This window comes from Bos indicus x Bos taurus, chromosome 10 (assembly GCF_003369695.1).
Source record: "Bos indicus x Bos taurus breed Angus x Brahman F1 hybrid chromosome 10, Bos_hybrid_MaternalHap_v2.0, whole genome shotgun sequence".
Taxonomy (NCBI): Eukaryota; Metazoa; Chordata; class Mammalia; order Artiodactyla; family Bovidae; genus Bos; species Bos indicus x Bos taurus.
In genome coordinates, this window is record NC_040085.1 from 10,713,079 (window position 1) to 10,726,160 (window position 13,082).

The window sequence follows — 13,082 nt, forward strand, 5'->3', positions numbered from 1 at the left end:
TTATCCCGGGCTCGGGGTGGGGTGGGGGCCGGGACCCTGACGTTGGCTCGCGACCCCTCGAGACCCCCAGAACCCGGAGCGAGCCGGCTCGCGCCCGGATCCCTCAACTTCCCTCACCCCCGGAGCGGCACGGGGAGCCGAGAGGCTGCCGGCAGCAAAGGGTTAAGGCGCCGCGCTCGGAAAGGGGAAACAAAAGGAGGAGGCCCGGGCTGCCCCGCCGCCCCGGGGTCGAGAGCCCGCTCAGTCCCCGAGGGGTGGTGGCAGGAGCCGCGGCGGGGACGCCCCCGCCCTGCCAGCCCCGGGGCGGCCCCCACAGGCCTTACCTGTGATATTGAGCTTGAAGGAACTGGAATTCGTCTTTGATCCTGTCACAAGACTCAGCCACCGTGAATTTAAATCCTGGCTGCCCTGGTTGATGGGGAGCCTGAAGCCGGCCAGGACAAGACAGGGGAGGGGCGGGGGCGTCAGACCCGGCTCCAAGCTGCCCAGGCCCCTCAGCGGCTTTCCCCGGTCTCCCCCCGCCCCCACCTCTGCCAAAGGGGCCTCCCACAAAGCCCAGAACCTTCCCAACAAGTTTCTCCGGTCCCTGACGGGGAGGGGGGCGCCCTAATCTCTCCCTCTCGGCCGCGGGGCTCCTATCCCTTTTACGAAGGGGCTCCTATTCCCAAGTAAGACGGGGACAGAGGAGACACAACGAATGAGTTGGGAGACTTAGGTGAGGGGGCGGGAGACAGCATGAAAACAAACAGTTCCCCAGGAACACTGGGAGCCCCTCACGCCATTAGGGCGGAATTAACCTCCTCTCTCTACGGCGCCCCCCCATCCCCATCCTTTGTGTGAGCGCGCGCGCGCGCGCGCACACACACACACACACACACACACGCACGCACACACACACACATACCATAAAGGTAGCAACAAGCAAAATGGAGGTGCCAGATAAACTGCCTCGTTTACCCTGCCACGATAGATGCTTAAATAAACCGAGTTGCAATTACTCACCGGATGTCTGCCTTGCGGATACATGGCAGGGAGGGGTCGTGATTCCGAGAGCGTGGAAGCGCAGAGAGCCCGGGCCGGGGAGGTGCGGGGGAGGGGGGAGCCAAACCCGAGCGGGGGGCGGCCGGGAAACCGAGAGCTCGCCCCCGGCCCCCCCAGCCCGATCTCGCACCGAAATCCCAGAGTCCGGCGCCCGCACCAAGCGGAGACAAAGAGCCGAGGAGCAGGCGGCAAAGTCGTCGGCGGGCGCGGGCTTTGTGCACCTAGGGCTCCGCGAGCTGCGGCCGGCCGCCTTCCCCCCGCTGCGTGGAGCGCGTCAGAGCCGGGGACTGCGCGGACATCGTCGTCTCCCCGGCGGGTCCGGCGCGGGGTCCCGACTCTGGGGGCCCCTCTTGGGGCAAGCGCGGGCGCCCTCCGGTTCACTCAGCGCGTCGCGCCGGGAGTGGGGGCGCGCCAGGGCAGCCCCAGCATCCGGGGCGCACGGGTCCGATCCCAGGGGCGGCTCTCGGCGAGAAGAGGAAGGAGGCAGGCACCGAGGTGGCGGCTTGGGGCCGCAGGAGCGCCGGAGGGTGAGGGCGGGAGCCCGGCGCTGGCGCTTCGACGCCCCCCCTCGGAGAGGAAAGCCTGCTGTTCCGTCTGCTACTGCCGCCGCCGCCGCCGCCGCCGCCACTGCAAGCCCTTCCCAGGGCCGAGGAGGAAACTCCGGGTTCAGTGGGTGGGAATCAACCGCCCTGGCATTCTAACTCCAGTAGGCACTAGAAGCCGCCGCAAGGGTGTCCTCGCTGCTCCCAGTTCGAGCGCCGAGTCCCCAGCGAGGAGCGCTCGGTGCCGCCACCGCCGCCTCGGAGCGCGCAGGCAGAAGAGCGCTGGAGGGGAGACGCAGCTCGAGACCCGGGAGCTCTGCGGCTTCCTTCCTTCGCCTCGGCCCGGCTCTCCTCTCCGCGCCCCGACACTCCCCCCCACCCCCAACACACACCCAACGCGCGCGCGCACGCACACACACACACACACACACACACACACACACACACACCAAAAAAGTACCCCGAACCTGCGGATACCACACACAGACAGGCGAGTGGGACGAGCACGAGGTCTGAACTGCCGCGAGAGCAGTTCCAAATAGGGACTGAAAAGTAACAAAATAATGTGGCAGCTTCGCCCAGCGCTGGCCAATGGGAGCTCGGGGCCCCCACGTGGGGCAGCCGGACTCGGCCTGCGACTGGGCGCCGCCGGGCGCAACGTCACAATGCCCTCTTGTGTCTAAAACTATGCATGAAAAGTAGCAATCAGGCCCTACCCGCTGGTGACTTTCGCATGGGAGTGAAAAACAGCGCTCCTCAGATCAGGAATTAACCGAAAGACATATAATAAATAGATATATATTATAGTCCAGGGCTGCTGGGGTTTTTTTCCCCCCCTCTTCTTCTTTTTTTTTTTTTTTTTTCCCACGATATACTAGTAAATAATCATTTGGCGGGAGGGGAAAAGAGGAAAGACAGAATAACAACAAAAGAAAAAAAGACAAGCTGTACAGTCCTCAAAACCTGTGGCTGGTAGCAATGTATCAGTTTATTCTGCAGTGGCGGCGAACGATTCCTCCCTCTAATCTCATTAGGTCTGCAAAGCAGCCCAATTAGATACTATAAAACAAACAGAATCACTTTGTCACTTTAATGTTTTCACTTCACAAGATTTAGGACCGATAAAATGGTGGCTCCCAAAGTTGCCTCCCACCTTAATTTTGCTGGGAACTGAGAGTGTCCCTTTCTTTGCCCCTTCTTCTGCTCACCCACCCCCACCCCCGCCCCCGCGGCCCCCAGCTTTTCTTCTTTGTTCATTTGTCCTTTACGGAAAGCCAAATAAACAGCGTCTTTGATGTGCGGCGGCTGCCCGCGAGGACATGTCGGAGGAACTCTTGCTTGGCGGGCTGCGCAGATAGAAGGGCCCGTCTGTCCGCGGACACCCTGCACAGTCCGCGCTGTCCCCACTCGGGGACTCTTTCTCGGTGTAGACCGCTACGCCTTCGCCGCAGCTACCCAGTGAGCGCCGAGGCCAGGGAAGCGGAGTCGGGAATGCGGTGGCGGCCTTACCCCACCAGCCCGGGAGCTTCGAGTTCCGACCCGGTTTTCTCAGCCTGCCCCCGGCAGTGTCACGGCGTCGGCGGAAGCCTGCAGAGGGGCGCGCGTGCGAGCCTGTGGGCGTCTCGGCCGCCAGCCTCGACGCCCCGGGAGGCGCAGACGCTCACACGCCCCCGTTCGCTCCTCTCCCACCCCCACCTCCGCGCCTCCGGGACTCCCCGCGCGGTCGCACAGGCCACTCGACTCCGGGGGCCAGTTTGCCCGCAAACCCATAGCCTATATCTACTGAGCTCGGGGTTACGTCAGGGCAGACGGGCCGGGGGGACGCGGCCCTCGAGCGTCGGGGGGCTGGGGGCCGCGCCCTGGGCCGCAGGGGCACCTACGGGCGGGGGGCCCACTTGGGCCCCCCTCCCCAACATCTCCGCGAACCCGCACGCACCCGGGGGCCGGCGACGGGCCCGGGATCTATATTTTCCCCTCATTAGGAGCTGGAGTTCGCTTTTGCATTTTAATGAGGAGCTGAGAGCGAGCGGGCGCTCGGAGGCCGGTGCGCTGGGAGTTACACGTGAGCGCCCGCCTCGGAGTTGAGCCTCCCCGCGTCCCCTCCGGCCGCCAGTCCCGAACCGCGCTCCTCTCTTCATTTATTTATTTTCCTAAATAAAAACATAAATCGTGTGCGCCACGCACTGAAGAGGGGGGTGGGGAGAAGCCCGGCTCGACAGATGCGAGCATCTGGCCGCAGCATTCATTAGACACAAAATGGCTCCTCTTTGGAGCTTCCTTCCCCCCTCCCCCTTCTCTGCCCTCCCCCTTACGTCACGGGTGGGCGCACCCGCTTCCCACCCGCCCCGCCCCTTTCTCGCCCCTGCCCCCACGTGGGGGCCGCAGACCCCGCCCCCTAGCGAGGCTCAGAAGACCAATCAGAGACGGTTGATGAGAGTCTCAGTTACTGATTGGTTAAATTGCCGAGCCCTGTCAGTCGGCGACCAAGGCTGTCAGTCAAAACCACGCGGGGTGGGGGAGCGCTGACAAATGCCGAGGCTTCTGAGCCTCCCGCTTGCAAATAGTGCTTGGAATGGCTGCTTAATTAGCTTTGAATGGCTTTTCCTTCCAGCTCAAACAATCTGTCACTACCATGTGGTATAAAGGAGCCATGCATAAAAAAGTAAGCAGAGGCTAAATATCAATTTGATTTTGTGTATCAAAGGAATATTTTATTTTTCTCCCTAGTAATGAAACGTATCAATTTAAATAATAAAAGGTAAAAACACACACACAAACCAAAAAAAGAAAAAAAGAAGGGGGGGCTGGGCAGAAAGAAAGAAGGGGAAAAAACCAAACTCTACGGTTCTCCGACTCCTGTGCAAGCCTTAAACAGGTAATTTCTACGGCCCACGTTCAGGAGGAAGCCTAAAGAGTACACCCATCCTCACCTCTTTCAAACTTGCATTGTGTGTTCTGTTGTCGTCCAGAGGTCTAGGAGGAGTGATGGGGGAGGGGTGGCCCGTAAAAGGGGAGGTGGGGGCGAGGAAGGGGGCAAACTTTAAAGGGAGCTCTTTGAAGCTGCTAATCAAAGTGGAGGGGGGTTTTAAAACCCCATAAACTCGGGATCCCGCAGCAGGTCTCGATTTGGGAGCTGAGAGGGAGTGAGGGGTCGGGGGAGAGAGTGGGTGTGCGTCTCGCCGGGATTTATTAAACACAATGCCTTCAAGATGCCCGGGATGCGGCGCCTGGTCCGGCCTTCCCTCTCTCCGTTCTCACTTAAGACTGGCTCCATTGGCGTCCGCCCGCAGTTGGCCAACAAACCTAGCCCCTAGGTCGGGTCCACTTGGATCGGGGCCAGAAGAGCGGTCTGGGGTTTGGTGTCGCTCCTAGCCGGACGACCACTCTCCGGGTCGTTGAGCCAGTGCCCTCCTGCCTGGTAGACTCACGTCGAGTTCACCTGTGAGCCTCAGCGCCAGCCCTGGAACCTTGGAGCCCTCGTGCAGAGAGTCGCCTTCTCGGCAGGATTCCACTGGAGGACCCCACCACCTAGTCTGAAATAATAGCGGCGCCAAAGCCCTTTCTGTGTACAAGGCAGGACACTGCTACCCAGGCACTCCCGAAGGAAGCGGCCTGACTGGTAGCCTTGTTTTATAGAGTAAAAGAGAAGACCTAGAAAGTCCAGTAATTTACCCCAAGCTGGGCATAGGTGTCAGGATTCGAGTCCAGGGCAACCGGTTCAACAGCCAACTTCAGCGTCCTCTTTGATAGCAGGAGCTGGACCCCTGCGAATATGTGCTAAAGGAAAGGCATTCACTCATTCATCTTCATTCATTCATTCATACTGAGGGTCTGGCGATGAGGTCACAGGCCCAGCTCCCCAGCGCTGGGCTTCCACTGGCTCCTCACAGAGCATCATTCCCAGGTCTGCTGGGTGTCTGGCCTCCAGCATGTAGAGGAGCAGAGAGGTAAAAGCAACTAGCCCAGCTCTCCTTTCAGATGGCCACTGCTTTACCCCCCACCTTGCCACACCACAAATTAGGAAAAACAGGGAGAAAAACAATTCTTTATGCTCGAGGTAGAAAAGAAAAAAACATGTATAGGACACCCCGCCCAAAGTGCTTGACAATTATTTTTCAAGAAGGAGGGGAGTGGAGAGAGAGTTCAAACGTCTCTGTCTCCAGTTCTAATTGGAAACGTTTCAACTGTTTATGTTACAAGAAGTGTCAGGGTCATTTGCTACTGGAGAGCTGACTTTTCATTGGCTGCTTAATTGAGTACCTCGGAGTCCACCCCACGTGGGAGAGGAATTCCTGGCACACACACATACACACACACACACACACACACACACACACACACACACATACAAAAGTCACCCGGTGAGACAGAAAGCCTGGCCTGGATTTGCAGAGTGGAGGTTCCCCAGCCCTTCATTGGGGGGTGAGAGGTGGTTGGTGGGCAGTTGTTCACCAGCTCCAAGAGCTGCTTTTCTGGCTTTTAAAAATTAACTGTCAAGCACGTTAGATAGAGTGTTAATAAATGGTTTCTCCTTTTCCCAGGAATCAAAGGGCTTGACTCAGGTCAGCCACAGGGCTGTGGCCTCCAATTTGAGGAAGAACTCAGTACCTTGCAGCTTAGATGGTAAAGAATCTGCCTGCAATTCAGGAGACTAGGGATCCATCCCTGAGTCAGGAAGATCCCCTGGAGAAGGAAATGGTAACCCACTCCAGTATTCTCGCTGGGAAATCGTATGGACAGAGGAGCCTGGCGGGCTACAGTCCGTGGGGTCGCAAAGAGTCAGACACCACTGAGTGACTACACTTGTACTTTCAGTACCTTGGGTGGGTTTCAGATCACTCCGTGTTATCCCTTCCCCCACAGCCTCCACTGGCTTTGATTTTCTCAAGGTCTGTCATTGGGACTGCACAAAGGGAAGAGAAATCTTTCTCTGTCCTCTCCCATTTGGTTGATTCTGTAAGTCTCCTCTGATGGTTGGCCCTTGACTCCATTGCTAGGGCAGTTCTGTCCCTTCACCATCACCACCCCTATCCACCAGTCATCCCCAGCCTTCCTCCACAAGTGAGCACCTCACCACAAAGTAAAAGGAAAGGGAATTTTTATTTATCTAACAAACTCTTACATAGTGCTTAACTCTGTCCCAGACACTGTTCTAAGCACTTGACAAATATTAACACACTTAATCCTCTCACAGTGAATGAAGTGGGTACTATCAGTATCACCCCTGTTATACAGGGGGTTGGGGGTGGGGGGCAATTGACATGCTATGTACAATGACTTGCCCAAAGTCACTTCAGTGGCTGATGGACTTGAACCCAGGCAGTATGGCTCCAGAGTCTTCACCCCCACACTCCACTGTCTCCAAAAGCTTGACTTTCCTGGGAATGCAGATTAGGGCCACAGGACAGACCACAGGAAACAGGAAGGCCCCTAGGAAGTCCCAGACAGAGCCCCTGTAGAGCTCATTCTGCAACCACCTTATTTCAGGGACAGGAACTGAGCTCTAGGAGGGCGGGGAACTTCCCAGGGTCTCCTTATCCCCACTTCCAATTCTCTGGCTGGTCCCAGCTATGTGACCTGGAGGGATGTATTTGATCTTGCTAAGCCTCCATTTCCTCATCTGTAAAGTGGAGATAACAGTCCTGTCCACCTCAGAGAGTTGTTCCAAGGATGGATGGAGATAATGCATGCAATGTACTTAGTGCAGAGCCTGGCTCATTAAGTGATCAATAATAGCCATGTTGGCCATGATGATGATGCAGAACCATCCTTACACATTCTTCAACTCCTTACACATTTCCTGAGTGCCTGCAGAGATGAGGGAGGTCTAATGCCCCAACCCTTGAGGGGAATAATTCAGGCAGTAGCCAAGCCCACGTGGGAACATTGAGCTCACTGAAGCTCACCCGCCCCCCACCCCACCCTGGCCCCACGCCTCATCCCCCACAGAGGTCATCAGGCCTTCCCCTCACTCTCTGGAATTCCCGTTCTTTATCATGGTCCTATGATGTCCTTGGATATCCCTACTGCCCAAGGACCCTTGAGATATGTGTGGGAGGGGGAGGGCCAAAGGCAATTCAAAGCTAAGCTTTGGGGGGTTGGTGGGTGGGGAATTCTGGAGGCAGAGAAATTTGATAAACAGCAGTGGAGTCCGTAGCATTTCTGAGAAGGCCAGCCACAACAATGAAGTATGTGAGGATAAAGTAGTCCGGCTCTGAGGGAGAACAGGAGTTGTGAAAGGGGCTCCTGGGAGGGCTGCCTGGGAGAGTGGAGCTTGAGCTTAGCCCAGAAGGATGGACAGAAGTTCCAGTGGGTAAAGGGGACCAGGATGAGCAAATGCTGCTGACAGGGACCCGTCCCCTTTAGCCTGCGCCTGGGTGCTTTCTGCTTCCCTGAATCCTTTCTGTGTTTTGCCACCTGAAAGAGGCCTTTGGCTCCCTTCCCTAAGGCCCCTGCCATCATCCCCACTTGTAGTTCGGGCTCCAGTGAAATGTCTCTAAAGTCTCCTAAGGTCAGAAGAGAGGAATCCACTCAGTACTGCCTGGCAGCCCCAGCCTGAATCAAGAGGCCTGAGGAGCTGCCAGATTCTGGGGAAGACCCGGAAACTCCTAGGGTCTCAGTTTCCAGATCTGTAGAATGGGAATAGTGACCCTTAATTGCTTACCTGGCAGGAGTTTACAGAAAGTCTACTCTAAGACCTTTTTGGAGGTACCAAAGTCTAAGGGAAACCTTTGGAACATACACAAGCACAGACAGCCTCTAATTCCAGGCTGTATGTGGGCCCTAAGAACTAAATAGGGTCTATGCAGGGGAGCAGTTTTGGGTAGAAGGGATAGATAGAAGTAAAATCAGGGAAGCTGCGTGTAGAGGGTGGTGCTTAGTGTGGCTAAGTGCAGAGGAAGGGGAAGAGTTCCAGACAGGGACAAAGGTGGTCAGCCAAGACATTCTAGAGAATGCTGGGGATGGTTTGCTTTGCTTGATGGTGCAACTGGCAGAGGAGGCCACCACATCTCTCCAGAAATCTAAGGAAGCCAGGCAATAATTTAATGAGCCCCTGGTGTCCACCTGGGACTCTGTACAGAGGAGGCATGGAATGTGTTTGTTTACCTCTCTTTAGGAGAAGTGTAAGACTGGAAACATTCTCCCAGCATTCCATCCAAAGCCGAATTCCCCCGCATCCTGCTGTTCCCAAGGCGCACTTTGCTGACCTCCATTGACTAAGGGGGCAGGGTTTCTGTGCCTCATGCCGGAACTGGGTAAATATTTATCGAAGTGATTGGGCGTCCTAATTAAGAGATTTGTGCCATTTCTTTCTTTCCTTTTTAAGGATTCAAAGTGGAGGCTTAGGAGATTAAGAAATATTTTGCTGGTATTATGCATCCAACTTCACAAGGGTGAGGCTCATGCCGCAAGAATTATACGGGCCAGCAGAGCCAGCAGTGGGGAGTGCTCTGGGTCAGGCTGAAGGGTTGAGAGAGGGGACTGTCGCCACCTGGTCTGTGATGGTGGGTGCAGATGTGAGGAGGTCTGTATTTGCCTCAGAGCTTTGATGTTCACTTCCAAATCTGGTCTCAGCTTTCTATCCTTTTAGTAAATGAATTGATAAAAGTGGGCTTGTCACATACAGGCCATAACAGTGAAGAGTTTGTTTATACAGTGTATTCATGTATATCAGTGGTCCTCAACCAGGAGGGATTTTGCTCCTAAGAGGATGTTGGCAATATCTGGGGACACTTTTGGTCGTCAAAATTGAGGGTAGTCATGCTACTGACATCTACTGAGTACAGGCCAAGGATGACTCTAAACATCCTGCAGTGCACAGAGCAGCCCCCACAGCAAAGAATGACCGAGTCCCAGATGCCCATCACATTGAGGTCGAGGAGCCCTGCAAACCTGTCTCATCTAACTTTAACGAGCAAAGGAGCGCTCTCTGCTCCTCTTTGGCAGATGAGCAAACAGAGATACACAAAGGTATCACGTGTGTAGGACATGAAGAAGCAGTTGTTGAACTCAGACCCTCTATCTTCAAACACTGGATCAAGGTCTTTAGACCCCCTTTCTACTCTTTTCTCTATTCTTAGTGCTGTCTCTACCAGAAAGTAATTAGAACCAACTAGCTCTGGCATCCTCCCTTGTGTAGAGTTTAAGCCATTTTAAAGGTTGCCCTACAAATCAGTAATCATGTAGTAGTTCTAATAAAGTCTCTCTATGAAGGGCTGGCTCTCAACAAGGTCCTGGGATTTCCTGGTAGCTCCTCCAAGTGGGGACATTAAGCCTGGCCCCTCTGGCCAACTGTGTTACACTGGGAAGTAGTCAGGAAAGTAGATGTTGGCTCAGCTCTGAAAGAAATCCAAGTGAAAGGCTAAATAGGATGAGATTGTGTGGAGTTCAACGAGGGAGGGGTGGGCCAGTAATGATGTATGTATGTATTCTTTGGCTTTGGAGGTTCCCTTCCCGATATGAAGGTCCTGCAGGAGGGAGCCTGGAGCAACTTAAAAAGGGTGGGCTGGGGCAAAACTAAGGGTATAGAGGAAAGAGAGCTGGAGACTCTGACGGTCCAGACTGCTGGTAGACCCAGAATTCTGGAAACATGGAGATGGGGGCAGGAGAAAAGGGAGGGGGCTCCTGAGGTAAGAAAGAAGGAAATAAGGCAGAAAGACCATTTCAGATTTTGAGGTTGGAGTAGAACTGTAAAAAAACTCATTTTGAAAGTCTGAAGGACCAACACTGTTTGACTCCTGAACCCCTACAAAACATCTGTAGGAAGAGGTAAGGTACAAACAAAACCCAAGCTGTGTTTTCAGCTTACAGTACTGTCATATATATGGACCTGTAGGCAAGATACAACTTGTAGAGCAGGGAAATAGCCCCATTTGGCAGATGAGAAAACTGAGGATCAAAGAGAGAAAGTGGCTTGCCCGCTACCATACAAGTTGATAAATGTGAGTTTGCTCAGAATTAGGCCTTCTGGCATTGGAATAAACCAGTCAGGGTTTTCAACTGTGCTCTAGGGTGGTCCTGGGATATGTGTAAGTCCCAGGGTGGGAAGAAGATGGGGAAGTGGAGAGGGTGGTGACAGGGATCCCCTTCCCCACTTCCATTGGAAGAGCTCCAATTTTTATCTGTTTAATACATTAGGTTCTACAAAATACTTTGAGGAAATAAAGAAGAGGTTCTGGGGCTAAAAAATAAGTTTTAGAATCGCTAAACTACATGATATCTTTCCAGACATTCTCAGCTGTGACTACAGAATTTTTTCCAGCTCAGTGGGAAGGGCTCTGGAAGCCTGGGAGGGGCATTGCCAATGCCTCACAGCAGAAGGCACCTAGGGAGCCCTTAGTGCTAATTTGGTCTCCCATTTGCTCTTGGAAAATGGCCTAAGAGGACATGGAGACTCTGGGAGGCTAAGGGCCACACTCACACCCTCAGAGCAGATTGAATGGCTCAAATTCTGAGGCTGAAATTCTGGGCCACCTCCTTCCCCACCACCCACATCTGCCCTTTTACAAAGAATGGAAGGGAAACCCAGAGAGACCCGTGATCTGCTTAAGTCACTCAGCTCAGTCATGGAAGACCTGGGGTTGCACACCAGCCCTGTCCAGCTGCAGAGTTAGCATCCATGAGCACTGAACTCCTCCACCCAGGACCACCCTGCTTCATCAACCCACCATTCTTCTGTTCTTGGAAAGTCACAGTGAACTAATGCTCCACTGTTGGCTAAGCTGGGGTCTGGAACTAATATATCATCTACTGTATTACCTTGGTCCCCCCACCCCCACCCCACCCTGCCCAGTGCTCATCATTCATTCCAACTTACTTACTGGCCACCTTTCTATACTGCAGAGACTGACAGCTAAACATCACACTTCTAGACTCCTTCACTGCAAGGGCCGTGAACAAAAATACAGTTTCACAATTAGATGCTCTTGAGCAAGACTGGAAAGCAGCAGTAAGGCAGAGTCCCATCGCTGGCTACCCCAGTCATCTCTGACTGGGGATGTGTTTGTGGAGATGGTGGTTTTTTCTGCACTCATGTTCCAGTGTCTAATCACTAGCTTCATAAATGTCAAGAGTAAGTTGGTGGGGTGCGGGTGGGGGTACAGATTTCTGAGCTCTGACTCTTGGTAACAGCAGGTATTCACCAAGTCAAAGATACTAGAGGTGGATGTCTATTTCCCCATCTTCCTGACTGTGCCAAGCAGCTCTCCCCACGAGACTCCTAGAGGAAAGCATGGGGGAAAAACCTTCATAACATTGGATTTAGCAATGATTTATTGGAGATGACACCAAAAGAACAGGCAATAAACACAAAAATAGACAAATGGAACTATATAAAACTTAAAACTTCTGTGTGTCAAAGGAAACAACCAACACAGTGAAAAGGCAGCCTATGGAGTGACAGAAAATATCTGCAAATCATTTATCTGAAGAGGGGATAATATTAAGATTTTCCAGGAACTTGCACAACTAAACAACAACAACAAAACAAATAACTGAATTTAAAAATGGGCAAAGAACATAATAGGCATTTCTCCAAAGAAGATATACAGAAGGCCAACAAGCACAGGAAAAGATATTCGACATCATTAGTCTTTAGAGAAATGCAAACTGAAACCACAACAGTATATCTCAACCTCATTAAGATGACCATTGTGTTAAAAAACAACGACAACAACAAATGTTAGTGATGATGTGGTAAAAGTTGAACACTTGTACACTATTGGGAGTGTTAAATGGTATAGCCACTATTGGAAATAGTGTGGAGGCTCTTCAAAAAATTAAAAATAGAATTGCCATCAGATCAGATCAGATCAGTCGCTCAGTCGTGTCTGACTCTTTGCGACCCCCTGAATCGCAGCACGCCAGGCCTCCCTGTCCATCACCAACTCCCGGAGTCCACTCAGACTCACGTCCATCGAGTCAGTGATGCCATCCAGCCATCTCATCCTCTGTCGTCCCCTTCTCCTCTTGCCCCCAATCCCTCCCAGCATCAGAGTCTTTTCCAATGAGTCAACTCTTCACATGAGGTGGCCAAAGTACTGGAGTTTAATTCCACTTCTGGGTATATATCTAAAAACCATTGAAAGCAGTATCTTGAAAAGACATTTGCACACCTATGTTTATTGCAGCATTATTCACAATAGCCAAGAGGTGGAAGCAACCCGACTGTCTACGGATGAATGGATAAACAGAATGTGATATATGCACAATGGAATATTACTCACTTATAAGAAAGAAGGAAATCCTGTCACGTGCTACAATATGGATAAAACTTGACATTAATGCTAAGCAGAGTAAGCCAGTCACGTAAAGACACATATTGTATGATCCCACTAAACTGACGTATGTAAACTAGTCAATTTCATAGAAACAGAAAGTAGAATGGTGGTTGCCAGGAGGTGGGGGGAGGGGAGCGGGTACTGAGTTTCAGTTTTGCAAGACGAAAATAATTCTAGAGATCTGTTGCACAACCATGTGCATTTAGTTAACACTCTCAAA

At 52.9% G+C, this 13,082-nt stretch overlaps 1 protein-coding gene across 10 annotated transcripts in view; it reads right to left on the reverse strand.

The window, feature by feature from the left end:
- The window catches only part of TLE3 (TLE family member 3, transcriptional corepressor), a 48,668-nt gene extending 46,536 nt beyond the window's left edge, over positions 1-2,132 (reverse strand). For 6 of the 10 annotated variants that reach the window (XM_027553091.1, XM_027553088.1, XM_027553087.1 and 3 more), the window contains exons 1-2: positions 1,003-2,121; positions 324-424 (exon numbers count right to left, since the gene is read on the reverse strand). In XM_027553091.1, coding sequence (XP_027408892.1) covers positions 324-424; positions 1,003-1,026 — 125 coding nt within the window. In that variant the 5' untranslated portion in view covers positions 1,027-2,121. Of the gene's footprint in view, positions 1-323; positions 425-1,002 lie in introns of all 10 variants that reach the window. The other 4 variants (XM_027553089.1, XM_027553092.1, XM_027553084.1 and 1 more) reach the window with 3 other exon arrangements.
- Between the last annotated feature and the right edge of the window lie 10,950 nt (positions 2,133-13,082).